This window comes from Pangasianodon hypophthalmus, chromosome 23, assembly GCF_027358585.1.
Source record: "Pangasianodon hypophthalmus isolate fPanHyp1 chromosome 23, fPanHyp1.pri, whole genome shotgun sequence".
NCBI lineage: Eukaryota > Metazoa > Chordata > Actinopteri > Siluriformes > Pangasiidae > Pangasianodon > Pangasianodon hypophthalmus.
The window spans coordinates 4,378,597-4,394,163 of NC_069732.1; the positions used below are offsets into that span (position 1 = coordinate 4,378,597).

The 15,567-nt window shown below is 38.9% G+C and overlaps 2 protein-coding genes across 6 annotated transcripts in view; both read left to right on the plus strand.

Moving 5' to 3' along the window:
- The window catches only part of LOC113546170 (adhesion G protein-coupled receptor E1), a 43,767-nt gene extending 41,482 nt beyond the window's left edge, over nucleotides 1–2,285 (plus strand). For all 5 annotated transcript variants that reach the window (XM_053228454.1, XM_053228453.1, XM_053228452.1 and 2 more), the window contains one exon: nucleotides 404–2,285. In XM_053228454.1, coding sequence (XP_053084429.1) covers nucleotides 404–445 — 42 coding nt within the window. In that variant the 3' untranslated portion in view covers nucleotides 446–2,285. The remainder of the gene's footprint in view (nucleotides 1–403) is intronic.
- Nucleotides 2,286–8,025: 5,740 nt separating this feature from the next.
- ptger1c (prostaglandin E receptor 1c (subtype EP1)) lies at nucleotides 8,026–15,357 on the plus strand. The gene is made up of 3 exons (XM_026945937.3): nucleotides 8,026–8,229; nucleotides 11,562–12,491; nucleotides 13,725–15,357. Exons 2-3 carry the CDS (start codon nucleotides 11,613–11,615, stop codon nucleotides 13,971–13,973), a joined length of 1,128 nt encoding a protein of 375 aa, XP_026801738.3. The 5' UTR covers nucleotides 8,026–8,229; nucleotides 11,562–11,612; the 3' UTR covers nucleotides 13,974–15,357.
- The last annotated feature ends 210 nt before the right edge of the window (nucleotides 15,358–15,567 follow it).

The window sequence follows — 15,567 nt, forward strand, 5'->3', positions numbered from 1 at the left end:
AAACATAAAATATTTCCCTCACAGCCAAAACTGATAGGTATATCAGGATACAGGATAGGACACTAACTCTTCTGAAATAGCCTGTATTTAAAGATCTCTCAAAGCTTGAATTAAATGTCTATTTCATTTTCTAGCTAGCTATCGAGTGAAATGATTGAGTGCAATGCCAAGTTTGGCAGCGTTATCGATCAATACAGATGCTTAAATGCATTCTCGGCTCCGTGCAGCGTGTTCCAACAGGATACGCAGGAAGAGGGTGATTCCTCAGCACAGACAATGCTCTATTAGAAGGCCCAGGTTGAGATAATGATCAGCCGAGTGCTTTGAATAAGATGACATGAATGAAAAAATGTCTGTTCTCGTCCAAATGGCAAATAAACTGTCTGATGTTCCGGCTCCACAGGTGTCCAAAAGCATTCAGAGCACAGGAGAGTCGAGGATCTGAATCACACACACCTCCGGCAATGCTTTACAAATGCCGACGTGACCTTGTCTGCGTCCTCGCTGATATTTCTGTGATGATGCTCACATTCAGCATAAGCTCATCTGTTGAATTAGCTGCTTTCTGATTCTGCTGTTGTGTGTTGTTGTTGTTGTTGTTGTTGTTGCTGTTATTTTGTGACACCAAAGACCTTGAACATACAAATCCAAATTGAGTTTCAGGTTAGCAGATCTCAAGTCTAATTAATCTCAGGCTCAATTTCTAGTGCAAGTCCAAAAACAATAATCTGCTACTCAAGTCAACGTCCTGCTCTGGTTCTGGCTTCATTAATGAAGTGCAGTAGGCTGTAGAAGCATACTTTATGTGATGTTGTTCAGTATGTAAGGAATAAAACACAAAATAATCAACAAAGCAGTGGTGTAATGAAGAGGAGTTACTGTTACCACTCACAGTTGATTATTTTCCTATAACAGTAAGGTAAAGTGTTTTATTCCTCTAATAAAACAGCACTTTGTCAATGACTACAATATTTTATTTATTAAAGAATAACACGTCATCATTTTTAATCCATTTAATGTTGAGGAACATCCACAAAACAAGTTAGTAAGCAGCTATAAACAGTCATCCCTTGCCAGTCTCACCTTTTTTTCTCTCTTAATAAGAGAGAAAAAAGTTATAAGACAAAAAAATAATAGTAATCTGTCCTGAAGACTTTCCTATAGCAAAAAACTTAGTTACAGTTTTACCTCTGAGGATTACAAAGCACTAACACTGGAGACTCCTTCCAAAAACGTTAAATAAACGTCTCCTCACAGAAAAATTCTCCATATCAACAATGATACGTTTTCCCTTCATTAAATGGCATTTTTTAAAAATCTGTTTATTTAAATTTAAGTTACACGGAGCGTCTGCCGTACAAGTCCCTGTGTACGGTGTTACCAAAGAAATGTAATGTAATCAACACCTTCTGACCAATCAGAATCGAGAATTCGATGCGAATGCACTATGGTATAAAGATGAAATACTTATTTACAGAGCGTAGCTATGAAAAGTTACTTGATCGCAGATACGTGTCTAAAATTGATCAGTACACTGATTGTGTGTGTTGCAGGAAGGACTCGGACAGTCTATAATTAAAATATATCAAATAAGGGTTGACCTCATATGATCTTTAATGAGATACATTAAAGAAAAACACCTTTCTATTCTCAGAGAGCACGTCACTAATGAACCTCAGTAGCAGTGACTTAACCACTTCTAAGCTGAATCAGTGTTGTTTTATCGTAAAAGCAACAGATTAAAGAGTTAAAATGTTTAAGGGAACATATTATTGTGTTTCAGGCTTAATTTCAAAGGGTAGATGCAGGCCATGCTGAAAACCCCTTTTTATGTATTTAAAAGTGGGTGTATTTTTTTAATATGATGTACACAATTTAAAATGAATTTTAAATAATTTTATTGTAATATTTAATGCTGAGCTTTAATTATTTGAAAGCTACTTTGGTATACTTTTTATGCAATATTGTTAGAATGAATGCTAACAATATGTACTTCTGAGATATAAAACAGATCTGTGCCTTTGTTTCGAGGATTTATTTTGTTTTGTCATTAAAATATTCAGTCTAAATATTGTTGTAATGCAAATGACTATCTGGTGTTACGGTGCTGTGAGACACCGCTGTGGTGTTTATGGCACTTTTTTTTGCGAGAGGAATGAAAATGTATGTGCTGATGGTAGCTTCAGATGTAATGTAAAGACATGAATATAGCTGCATTTGTCAGGTACATTTTTGTCAATACTGCTCTCCTTCAAACAAAAATAAATAATACACATTTTAAAAAATTGGCAGTGCATAAATGTTAACACCCTGACCATAAGGGTGTGAGTTCAAATCCAAATGCTTTTTAATAATGTGTTAAGGATGAAGGGATGCGATATGTGCTTCTGAGATGTGCTTTTGCATCTGAGATACATCACACCACTGCATCTTTCTGAAAAGACAAACATTTCTCAAACATCTAACAACACGGGTTCTCAACATTTGTTACTCCATTTTCAAGTTTCCAACTTTCTCACAATTTTTTTTTAGCAGGCCAGGAATTATGAGCTTTGAAAATTTACAATGCAATATTGTAAAAAAAAAAAATTTAAATAAATAAATAAATAAGTTAACTTTCTTATTTAACCCTTTCTCACAGTACACTGCTGTTCCATTTTGCCAGAGGAATGGAAATCGACTTATTAGACATTTTCAGCCAGTATAAATAAATGAATAATTTAATCGCAAGTCTGTTATAAGATTAGTCAGGACACTGTTGGGTTTCTGTGTGTAGAGTATCGTGACTCTGTGTTTAGCTGTTGGTGAGCAGGGCGATGGGAGAGGGGAGGGGTGTGAGCCCCCTGCTGGGAAAACAATTCACACCTCTCCACAATAACACTGGTACAGAGATAAATCAGACAGAACAACTAAAGCTTTTTTTTTCATAGTAAAACACTGTATACACCTGCCACAATAAAATGATAATATTTAAAAGTAGTAGGCTAGGTAAAAAAAAAAAAAAAAGAAGAAGAAAGAAAGTAATATTTATGAAAACCTGCAAATTCTTAAAGTCCTGTGTGTCTACTTTCATATGAGCCATTAATCACTACCGTGGAGTGTGACATCACAAATACATAAATAAATTAAATGCTGAACACATATATCATATTCATGCGCATGCAGGGCGACACATCATATTTAATCATATATTAATGAGGGGGGATTTACAAGGACTCATTTTTTTTCCACATTTACTGATGCATTTATGAATCATTGTGTCTGAGAGCACAAAACCTGTAGCACTATGCACTTACGACATCTAATCAGAGGACTGGGCTTGTGCGGTGCACTGCAGCTTATTGAAGTAAATCTTGGCTGTTGCATCCAACCTGGATCGCTGTTTTGATCTGTTGCACAAGGGCCCTGACCTTGATTCACTAAAAGCTGTGCTAGCACATGGGACCAACAGTTCAGCAAATATCTGATCTAACCATCAGAATATTATAAACATGCATTACTACTGTATATGATCACATAAAGCATGTTAATCCAATGAGACTTCACTTCAATTCAATTTTATTTGTATAGCACTTTTAACAACAGACACTGTGGCTTTACAGAAATGCAGATATAGATTTCGATCACTAATCAACAAACCAGAGGAGACAGTGTTGAGGAAGAAACCTTTAGAGGAACCAGACTCAAAAGGGAATCCGTTGTCTTCTGGGTGGCCGGATAGACGGATTATAAACCATTACAGTATACTAGTGTAGAAGAGTAAAGACAAACTGTATTAATTGTGTTGAACAGATGTTCAGTATGAACAGAACAAGAGTGAATAAGAGTCCAGGGATGAGCACAGGACAGTCTTTATTATCCACTGACACCAGGGACTCTGTGCTTTCTTAGAAAGTATTTCAAGAAGATTTTAACCAACACCAGAGCTCTATGCAACTGCAGTAGCATAGAGCCTGAAATATATATTACATATACAGTCATGGGAAAAAGAAAGTACACCCTCTTTCAATTCTATGTTTTTATTTATCAGGACCTCACCAACTTCTATGTTGTTGTCCTTCTTCTTTTTTCAGCTGCTCCCGTTAGGGGTCACTACAGCAGATCATTGGTCCGCATATTTGATCCTCAACTGTCATGTGCAACCTCACTGACTGGGGTTGGATCCCTGGCTGGGAATCAAACCCGGGCCATGGTGGTGAGAGCACCAAGGCCTAACCACTAGTCCTCCCTACATCACCAACTTTTATATTAATATATATCCTCATGTGACAACAATAAAACACAACAGATTTCAATATAAAATAAGTACCCCCTATAATTCAGTAACATGTAGAATCACCTTTAGCATCAATAACTTGAAGTAAAAGTTTTCTGTATTAGTTCATCAGTTTCTCACATCGTTTTGGAGAAATTTTGGCCCACTCTTCTTTACAACATTGCTTCAGTTCATTGATGTTTGAGGGCATTCATTTATGCACAGCTCTCTTAAGATCCCACCACAGCATCTCAGTGGGGTTGAGGTCTGGACTTTGACTTGGCCATTCCAACACCTTGATTTTTTTTATTCTTCAGCTATTCAGATGTCGATTTGTCAGCGTGCTTGGGATCATTGTCCTGTTGCGTGACCCAGTTTCAGCCCAGCTTAAACTGCTGGACAGGTGGCCTCATATTTGTCTCAAGAACATTCTGGTATAAAGTGGAGTCCATCGTTGTCTCAATAGCTGCAAGTTTCTCAGGTCCTGTGGCTGCAAAACAAGCCCAAATCATCACCCCTCCACCACCGTCCTTCACAGTTGGTGTGAGGTGTTTGTAGGGACACGCTTGTAGGGATACAAACATGTGCTTTGATGATGACCAAACATCTCCACCTTGGTCATTTCAGTCCAAATCATATTGTTCCAGAACTTTTGTGGTTTGTTTTGATGCAGTTTTGCAAACCTAATTCATGCTCCATATTCTTTTTGGAGAGAAGGTTTTTTTTCCTAGCCACACTTCCATGAAAGTTATACTTGTTCAGTCTTTTTCTGATGGTGCTGTCATGAGCATAAACATTTAATGTGCTTACAGAGGTGTGTAGGTCACATGGTGTAGCTCTTGGGGTTTTCTTTATCTCTGAGCATTTTGACCTTGGACTGAATTTGCTGGGACGCCCACTCCTGGGAAGACTGGCAACTGTCTTGAAGGCTCTCCATTTGTAACCAATATTCCATAAAAGTTTGTTTGCACAGAACTCAAAAGTTGAGAACATATGTAGTATGTCAACATTTTTTGGTCTCAGGTTAATGAGTCGGCTCATTTTACATACTGTGACTGTAATACTGTAACAGCAAATGACGTACTTGTTGCACACGCCATGCGTTTGTGACATGCATGCTACAGTACAAAGGGCTTAACTGGTTTAGTAACATGACAGGTGTTCGAAAACTTTTGACTGATATGTTTATGCCGGGATTGTTTTCTTCCAGACTTAAACACATCTGCCAAATGCAGACATCTGATAATATTGCAGACATCTGATTCCTCATAACTACAAGAGCTTGACAAATGGCTTCTTTATCTCAAACAGGAAATGCAATCCAATTTGGATAATGTTGGGCATATAGCTCATGCTCTGGCCATTAAAAGCAAGCTGAGTAGTAAACTATTGAAATGTGTAACAAATTCATAGCTTGATGCAATTTATGTGCATTAAAACAACAAAAATGTATCAGATTTTAATGTGTCCAATATATTTTCTGAACTAGATTAAGAAAATATAATTCAATGTTAGATGTTTACTTCCATCTTTTTATGCAAACAGTCCATTTTTGCCTCCAGTGTTATTGCAAGAACTGCCCTTCACGTGCTGCATACAAAAATCTAATGACTCTTAATTCCCAGAAATGCAACCTCTGTCACTTCACGGAGGATTCGATAATTAGCAGATGCTTTGAGTCAGGTGTGATAGAGCTGGGAAAACATTTCATTTCACAGTGCAGTGGAGTGGGGCACAAAGAACACCACTAATCTTAAGGAGCTCAATGAACGCCGCTTATCTAAAGGCACTCAGTGATTCATCTGCAGTCGTAGCACCATTAATAACAATAATATCCTCTTGTGCATTCTAAGAGCACAAATCTATGTTCAACTTTCTATCCTCCAGTTCTGAGGAATTTTGTCATTTCTTTTAGTCTGACATCCATCTTATAGTAGCAACCATTCATTGGTTTTCATTAATTCATCTTCAATAAATTTTATCCTGGTCATGGTCATGGTGGATTTAGAGCCAGTCCCAGCACGAAGTGGGAATACACCCTGGATGGAACTTCTTCTCAGGGCACCACGCACATTCATTCACACCTAGTAGCAATTTAACATAGCCAGTCCATCTATCATCATGTTTTTGGTAGGTTAGAAGAAACTGGAGAAACCTACATGGACAGGAGAGCATATGAAACTCTGTACAGGCAGTAAACCCAACTTCAGAATCAAACCTGGGACCCTGGAAATGAGCGGTCAACCATGTTGCCTTTGCTCATTAAAACCCGCATTCATTTTTTATGAGCTGGCTAAACTCCATTGAAAACTCAATCTGGGATCTGAAAAGACAGGGTCAGACTGAGACTGATGAGAGTAGAGATAGAGAATCAAGCCATGACTGTGATTGCTCATCAGGCCTGTTTATGAAGTAGTGTTGTGGTTGAGTCAAGTCAGTAGTGAGACGTGCAAAGCATGTAATGGCTATTATATATTATTAAGAAACACTCATACTAGTTTTGAGTCCCATTGCATGTTTGTGTCAGAGATGAGTTCATCTGATTCGAAGTGTTCTCTGTGCAGAACTGCGAACATTTCTTGCTCTAGAGCAGGAATCAAACCTAATAGCAATAGCTGGAGAATCTAATTCGAATCCAAGTTTAATGTGTTAGACTCCAAGTCGAGTTCAGAGTTTTTAGCTCTGTGTTGGTTGCATATTAATCAACTTGCATACTGAAACTGAATCTTGTTGTATTAACTAGCCTGTGCCAGCATGGTAACTTGTATAAGCTATATAACAAACTGCTCTTAGTGTTTTTGCAAATGAAGGATGAGGTTAGTTGTGATGTTCCTCTTAGATTATAGATGCAGACCTTCCCATTTCTTCTTTTATTTCATTGCCTTTGCATCTAAAAGAAACAACATACATGGCCATTGTGATGGAACAATCAGAGATGGGTGGGTAATGGCATCCAGCACAAGGGTAGTGCACTTTTTAGGGTCCATTCAAGGAAATAAAGCTTTCATATTGACTGAGAATTATTGGAATAGAAAGCACAGTAATCCGAGTTGTTTGTGTCAGAGATCAGTGAATAAGAATAAGAGACACGATTCAGTATATTAGTGACTCGGGTGAGATTCAAGTCACGGATCTGAGATGCGAGTCCCTATCTCTGCTGCTCACATTTCTCTCACTCCCTTGCGGGCTGATTTAGAGCAAAAGAAATGGAAAGAAATTGTTCCTTCTCTCAATTTCACATCAGCACACCTGAGTGCAACAAGTTTGAACACTTAAACACTTAATCAGATTTATATCATGGTGGGCTTATCTCACTTCTATTTAAATGAACAGGAAGAGAAGTAACTGGCTTTGCCATGTTAATGAATATTTCTCTCGAAGCAGCTAATTGATTGCTCAGTCATAACACCACGCCATTACACAGTTACTTAAAAGCTAACTGTTTCCAAAGTGCTGTGTTTCCAAACTTCAATTAACAGTGAAATTTCTAAGATGGAGCGATATTGCTTCCTAATAAAAACAACAGCGCAGGGATCAATGGCCCCTGAAATGGCCCTGCACTATAGTGTGAATAGTGCAGGGCGACTTTCTGCCAAAGTGTACTCAAGGTTTCCATTAGACGGAAGGGAGTAGCCTGAAAGACTGTACTGGAGGTGGAGACAAGCAGAGTGGGAGAAGGAGTCAGAAAACAGAGGGAGAAAAAGGAGGGAGAGAGAAAGGGAGGGACAAAGAGGGAATGTGGACAGTGAACAGAAATGACAAAAAAGGAGGTGGGCTTGGAAAGAGAGGGAGAGAGAGAGAAGGTGGGTGGGTGAGGCAAAGGAATGGTCAAATCAGGGAGTGGAAGGTGCAGAGGAGAGAGAGAGAGAGAGAGAGAGAGAGAGAAAGTCTGTAGCCTGGAGCATTACCAGCGGAACGAGGCACTGCTGCAAAACAGGAGGAAGCGACTCTGAGGAACTGAGGCCAGCACCTGGGTGAGTGAGGAACCTCGACTCTAATAATTCTCTTCTGGTATATAACGTCTGCATGAAAGATGCTTAACATGCAAATAAACTATGCAAAAACTTCTAATGAATTGTTTTTTATCATAATAATAGGAATACAGGAATGGTTTATCATGACGCCACTCATAATGCTCTCGCTGACGTGTGTTAAATGAATGCATGATTCTGTTCAGTTTCATTAAGTTGATTTTTAACTGAACAAGGAGTGGCTTTTCTATCCTCAGCATACAGAACACGGGTCTCCTCTCCATACTGATCAGTTTTGTTTTTATTTTTTAAAGCTGAACACCATCAGTATCTTGTTCAGTGTGTAGCCAAATGTAAATTATTCACTGTTTTCCTTAAGAGCAACCGAGGAGTCTTTGTTGACTGTACGCAGGACGTTTACTGCATCTAACTAAACATCTTGCAGGTACACCGTATACCTCTGAGGAAAAAAATGATCCAGTTTCCAGTTTCCTGTGCCAATTATTCCTCTCCTAGTGTGGAAGATTTGTTCAATACACTGCTGACAAAAAGTAAAAAAAAAAAAACAATTTTGTAGAAAAAAAAATCAACAAATGAAGCACAAGTCTGCCGCATGTCACGGTATGTCAAATTTAAAAAGCTAAGCTGATTATTCATTCACTCAGTGAAGAGTATCATTTTCAGCCATTGTGCTGCAGTGTGTCATTTTGGACAGTGTTTGTGTGTTTGTGTGTGTGTAGGGGGGGGCTGAGAGTAGGCTGATGCTGTTATTTCAGATACGAAAAAACTCATCTCAGCATGTATGAAAGTGTGAAAGCCCAAAAAATCACCCTGATGGGATATCTCAGTTCGTCTGATAGTGTAGAAGCACTTGCTGAGTTTCTGATGGCTAATATTTAATGATGCTGACCTGCTGGACCTGCTGGACCTGAACGCCCAGAAATGGCTGACACTATGACATTAAAACATGATGAATGGATAGGTTTTTTTTTCTAAAAGTTTGATCCAGTTACAATCTGTTCTGGATTTATTTAAGGAAGCACCACTCATCATTCACTCGTGTACTAGGCTGACAAATTTAAGTAGTGCCTTTAAGCCTCCTACTCGTTTATCTCATTTTAGTGGGCTTTTGTTAGAATTTCCACATCAGTGCTTTGAGATGTGTTAATTTTTCTGACATGGTAAAATCTTCAGAGTAGCTGACTTTCTCGTTTCTCTGTAACATGACAAGCTGCAATTTTTGTCTTATTAAATGAAAGTGAAAAAGAGAAAATTAAATGAGAGAGAGAGAAAAAGAAAGGCTGGTGAGGGAACTACTGTTTATAGCTGCTATAACGTAACTTATCAACTTAACAATAAAGGGAACTCTATATGGATAAATGTATGATGAAACATATGATAAGTATGATAAAAAGTATGAAAAAGTGTGAAAAAGTCCAATTGTTGGAAAATCACTGCGGTATAAGTGGAATAAAACAGTGCATGCAACTTATAATCAACTTAGTGGAGGCATCAGTAACTGTGCTTCATCACACCACCCCGGTGTTGATTACACTGATGTCCCCAAGGGGTTTTTTTCCCTTACAACAGTATCTTAGCAGGTGAAGATATCATGAATAAAGTTATCTAATATTTTCTCATTTTGAGATTATTATATTATATTATACAGTACTGTGCAAAAGTCTTATGCACCCTATTTTTTTTAGTACAAACTTTGTTATAGATGTTTATTTTATGACTTCTACATTATTGATTCAGTACAAAAACATTTTAGATTCCAAACATTAGTTTTCCAGCATAAACTTAAATGAGTAAAGAAAGCAGCAGATTACATAAGAGACACTTTTCAGACAAAAAAAAGCATAATGAAGGCTGCTGGGTTTCGCTGCAGAAATAAGAAGCGAGTCGACAGTCAAAGTCTCCAGAAGAACTGTGGCTGCTTCTGCAAGATGCTCAGTAACACTTCCAGCTCATTTCCTTATAAAACTGCACTAATTGTACCTTAGACTACTAATTTATTTTTAAAGCAAAAGGTCATCACAACAAATATTGACTTTATTTTATTTATTCCTGTTTACTGCTCTTTATAGTATTTTTTTAAATGTAGAAACATTTAATTTCATTATTTCTGAAGGCATCTTTGCTCTACAGCATTTCTTTTTGCCTGTGCCTAAGACTTTTGCACAATATTGTATATTACCAAAGATAAGACCATTAAGCCTACTTTTAGATATATGTACAAATTTTGTGCTTAATGGTCTTATTGTATTGGAAGATAATTGTGGCCCCCCCATGAAACCACCCACCCCACCCACCCTATTCCCTTTCCATTTCCCAAATTACTCCTTTGTCTGAGTGTGTTTGCTGTTACAAAATATGTTCTTTCCTCGGGGCTAGTTAAATGATGTTAAAAACAAATGCAACTAAAAAATAACAATTCATAAATATGTGCAAAAATAAAAGCACACATTCAGTCACTGTGAGAATAAACACAATATGTATGAACAGGCTGGACAGGAGAGAAGTGTAATGATAGAGAGAGAGAGAGAGAGAGAGAGAGAGAGAGAGAGAAGCTACAGAGTAAAAGGAAGACGGCGAGGCTGCAGGAAAGGGAGAAAACAAATGAGTTGTCTAAATTCATTTAGCTCAGTGGAGATTAAGGAACAATACACAGTGGACAGATGAACATGAAAGGCACTTGAAAATAAAACACCGTGATATCAGTAACATCGGCATTTCAGTAACATCCTTGTCTATATCTCTGATTTTTTTTTTTACCTCATACTACTCTGCGTATGACTTTAATTTAAATGGATCTTCTAAGATAAAGACAGATTTAGGCTTTTATTCGATCAAAATAGACAGTGGGATTGCTATCCGTGAATCTTGATGAGTGCAAAATCTACTGCAAATGTTCATCAAGGAAGAGTGACAAGCTGAGCGGAGAACATTACGACATTATCTGGAGCAGCTTGACACTTAGAGCAGAGAACAAGCTGTGCCTAGCTATCTAGAAAATGTGTAACTGCAGCATACAGCCATTGGCTAAAGGAGATTACTCTGCCAAGTAAGCATACACGGTGTTGTAGGGTTATGATGAGGATGTAATATTTGCTCCATACTTGTGCACAGTGGGCTCAACAAGCAACAAGTTGAGAATTAGCATTTATTTTGAACATGATTGCACTCATTTGAATGTAGATGAGCATAATTATGCTAAGAGGTGAAGTGAAATGTTAAAAGGTTAAGAGGTAATGCAATGATGCACGCAATGACCCGTGTCACTGTGTTCACAGAAAACAAACATAACTTCTAATGCACTCTTCTTTTTCCAGGTGGTGCACATCTGACAAGCTGGCCTCCAACGCTCTGCCAACTGTCTCATCATGGATTTTGTCTTTACCTCCTCCATTCCTACCACGTGTCAAGACTTTAACCTGTCGTTCTTCTGTGAGCTTGATCCGAACTCCACGTCTCCGTTTCCTCTCAACTCACCAAACTTTGTGATGTCCTACTTCACCATGACCTTCGGGATCCTCTCCAACCTCATTGGCCTGGCCATCGTGTCCGCATCCTACGCCCGCTTCCACCACCGAGCTAAGACGCCGTTTCTGCTGCTAGCAGCCGCCCTGCTCCTGAGCGACCTAGCGGGTCATTTGGTCACTGGCGCTTTCGCCTTGCACCTGCATCTCGGAAGAGTCAGGAGGCAACGAGCAGCAAGCAGGGAGGCAAGCGGACCCCCTCAGGTTTTCTGCAAACTTTTCGGTGCCTGCATGGTCTTCTTCGGCTTGACTCCTCTCCTCTTGGGTAGCGCCATGGCCGTGGAGCGGTGCATGGGCATCACGCAGCCGCTCCAGCACTCTGCTGTGGCCACCACAGCCCACGTTCGCCTCGGTGTCCTCCTGCTCATCACCATGGCCTTTACTTTAGCCGCGCTCCCCTTGCTCAATGTGGGTACCTACGAACCTCAGTTCCCTGGTACCTGGTGTTTCCTTCCTGTACACGGCGCTCTCTCGAGTGCTGACGCCGGCCTGGCATTGGCCTTCTCGAGCCTGGGCCTGGCAGCTCTAACAGTCTCTGTACTGTGCAATGCTGTGAGTGGGCTGACGTTGCTGCAGGCCAGGTTTAACAACCAAGGAGCAAAACTGACCGCCTCCAGGAGACACAGATCGTCTGTGTCATCTGTGCATTCTCTGGATGTGGAGATGATGGTGCAGCTGGTGGTCATAACCCTGGTGTCCTCTGTCTGCTGGAGTCCCTTCCTCGTGAGTGGATAAATGAAATATTAAAGAAGCAGATTGGAATTTAAAGAGCCCTTTGCTGCCTCTAAGGCACTGTCCACACATATACGGATAGCGCAGATGCCCATGACTTGCATGCTCAATCGTTTTTGTGGTTTCATGAAGATGGAGATATTTCAAAAATTCGAGGGGTAAAACCCACATTTTCAAAAATATCCATATATGTGTGTGTGGACAGGGCATGTGGCTAACTGCTTTTCCCAAATCGAGGCCAATATACAGTATACTGATCCAGTACATATTCTTTGTAGTATGTAATATAAAGTGTGTGGTATGTGAGGATTACTATTTGGTATTGTATAATACACAGTCATGTGACGACCAGTCAGGCAAATTCACTCTGTAAACAACAACAACAACAAAAAAAAAACTCGAGACTGCTTCATTTTTTGAGTATTTCAGTTACTGTGATGCAAAATGTGTTCACTTTTGTTGCTTCTGATACTTAAAAACTTTCAAAGCGTGTTAAAGAACTATAGACTGCTCCTTTAATGCATCTAATAAAAACAGATTTTTTTTTTAATGTACAGACTCCCCCTTTAACACATCTAATAAAAAATTGTAGAACCACTTTTAAAAATGACAAACTGCCCCTTTAGTGCATCTAATAAAACTATAGAAAAGCCTTTAAAAGTTACAAACTGGCCCTTTAAGAGAGAGATTGAGAGAGAGAGAGAGAGAGAGAGAGAGAGAGAGAGAGAATCACTTTTAAAAATTACAAACCTCCCCTTTAATGCATATAATAATAAAATTATAGAAACAGGTTTGAGAGTGGCAAACTGCCTCTGTAATGCATCTAATTAAAAAAACACTTAAAAATTACAAACAGCCCCTTTAATGCATCTCATTAGATTCTACATGTGTTCTCAGTGTTTCAAACAAACACTTTTAAAAATTACACATTGCCTCTTTAATATATCTAGTAAAGGAATCGGGTTAAAAATGACAAAATGCTCCTTTAATGCATTTACTGGAAATAATCCATAATATGTGTGAAAAATGTAATAAGGCTTTAACACTTAGAAGAGAAGATCTAAATTAGTAAAAAATATGCCAACTGCCAACTGCATTATTGTAAAAAAAAAATAAATACATTTGAAAAATACAGCCTTTGCCAAGAGGTAGGCTTGGGTGATGGCACTTTAAAGGCAAAAGACAAATCCTGTTGTTGTGATTTTCTCATGTTTCCTTGCTCAGATTTACATCTCCATGTCAGTGAGACAGTTCTACAGAGGCAATACCGATCCAGACCTGCAGTATGAGCAGCTGCTGCTGCTGGGTTTGAGGATGGCATCGTGGAACCAGATCCTGGACCCGTGGGTGTACATCCTCCTGAGACGGGCCGTGCTGCGGCGAGTGTGTGGTCTGCTTTGGCCCAGCAGGGTCATTTTATCCCAGAGCAGCTCGTGCAGGAGTTCAGAGCGACAGGAAATCCATTTGCACTGACATCAACGTGCTCACACAATGCCCACAAGACTGAGAGGTGGCTGTTAAAACTGCTACTGCAACGCTAAATCATCGATTTGTTCCGATCACGTTCCTCTACACGAACCTTCTGCGAGGTTTATTTCCAAATCTCACATAATCCACGTAGCACCAACATGCATCAGGATTGTGAGGAGCATAGAATAGACTGGAACCCAAAAGTTAGCTCTAATATTAAGGGCTGATTTCTGAGAGCTGGACTGATATTTTAGGAAAATTGAATTATTTACGAATTCTCTGTCTAAATTACAAGTGATGAACATGAGCAAAAATGAATATAAAGAAGGAATAGCCAATGCAATCAGTGATATTTAAGATTTTTAACACAACATCTTTCAAAAATAAATGTTTTTGTGGAAAAAAGAACTGGTTTGGAAACACTGATCGTCTTGTATGTAATGTCTGTGAGGAATACATGTGTTAAATGTGCCATGTGTCATATGTGTGTCATTTAAAGAAATTCCTAAAAGAACTATTTTTTGGCAGAAAAAACAGTTCTTCAAGGGTTCATTAAGGGTTTCCTGGATACCTAAAGGGTTGTTTACTAAAAAAAAAAAGCTCTACATGGAATCCTTTCTCATAGGGAAACACTTTGTTGTAGGATTCCACATAGAACCTTTCATGGACGACCGAAGAACCCTAAACCTGCATTCACGCAAGCAACATAGTGACAGGCGACTGTTCATTTTCAATGTAAGTAAGTGTGCGACATTTTCCACGTACGTGTGCGAGCTGTGATTTCAGCTACAGCTGCTGTGACGGCGTGACGAGCGACATTTGAAATGAGATCTTCTCAATTCTGTGCAAAAGAGGGACGATGCAGTAAAGTGAGAAATCCAAACTTTTAGTTCCCATTTGCTGTTTGACGCACACAAATAGACGAAAAACTTATAACCGTGGTTTCATCTTATCCTGTCATATACAGTATGATGTCTCATTCAATGTGTATAGAGACATTAAGAAGAAAAATAAATCGAATAAATAATGGAAGGAAGAAGCAGAGATTGTTCGTTGGTGCCTCTGGTGAGCGTATGTAGCTAGTACTGCTAGTACAAAGCTTAGCACGTAACATGTAAATCAAACAGCCAATTTGTATTGTATTGTATTGTATCATATTGTATAGCTACTACTGGTTCTCATCAAAATTTATAATTACGCTGGAAAGGCCACGCCCACAAACGAAACAGTTAGCGGTCAGTACACGCCCACGTTCCCCACATTCGAAGTGATGCAAGCGAGTGCGAGTGTGAATGAAGGGTTATGATTATCAATTCTCCAACTGTGTGAAAAAAAATTTAATCTTTATATGTAACATTTTACACAATTGTTCTCCCCAATTCTCATAAAGACTTTTTACGGCGTTACTATACTACCACTATGCTACAATCTGCCTTTGAGGCATTAGTACTATATTACAATCTGTCTTTGATATTTTGTTCAATATTAAACAATTGTGTGAACAATTTTAGGCTTATTGTAAGTTTTTGGTTGTGGATGGATTTATCTTAATAACTGCTGGACTATAAAAGTGAGATTGACAGGAGGACAGGAGTCA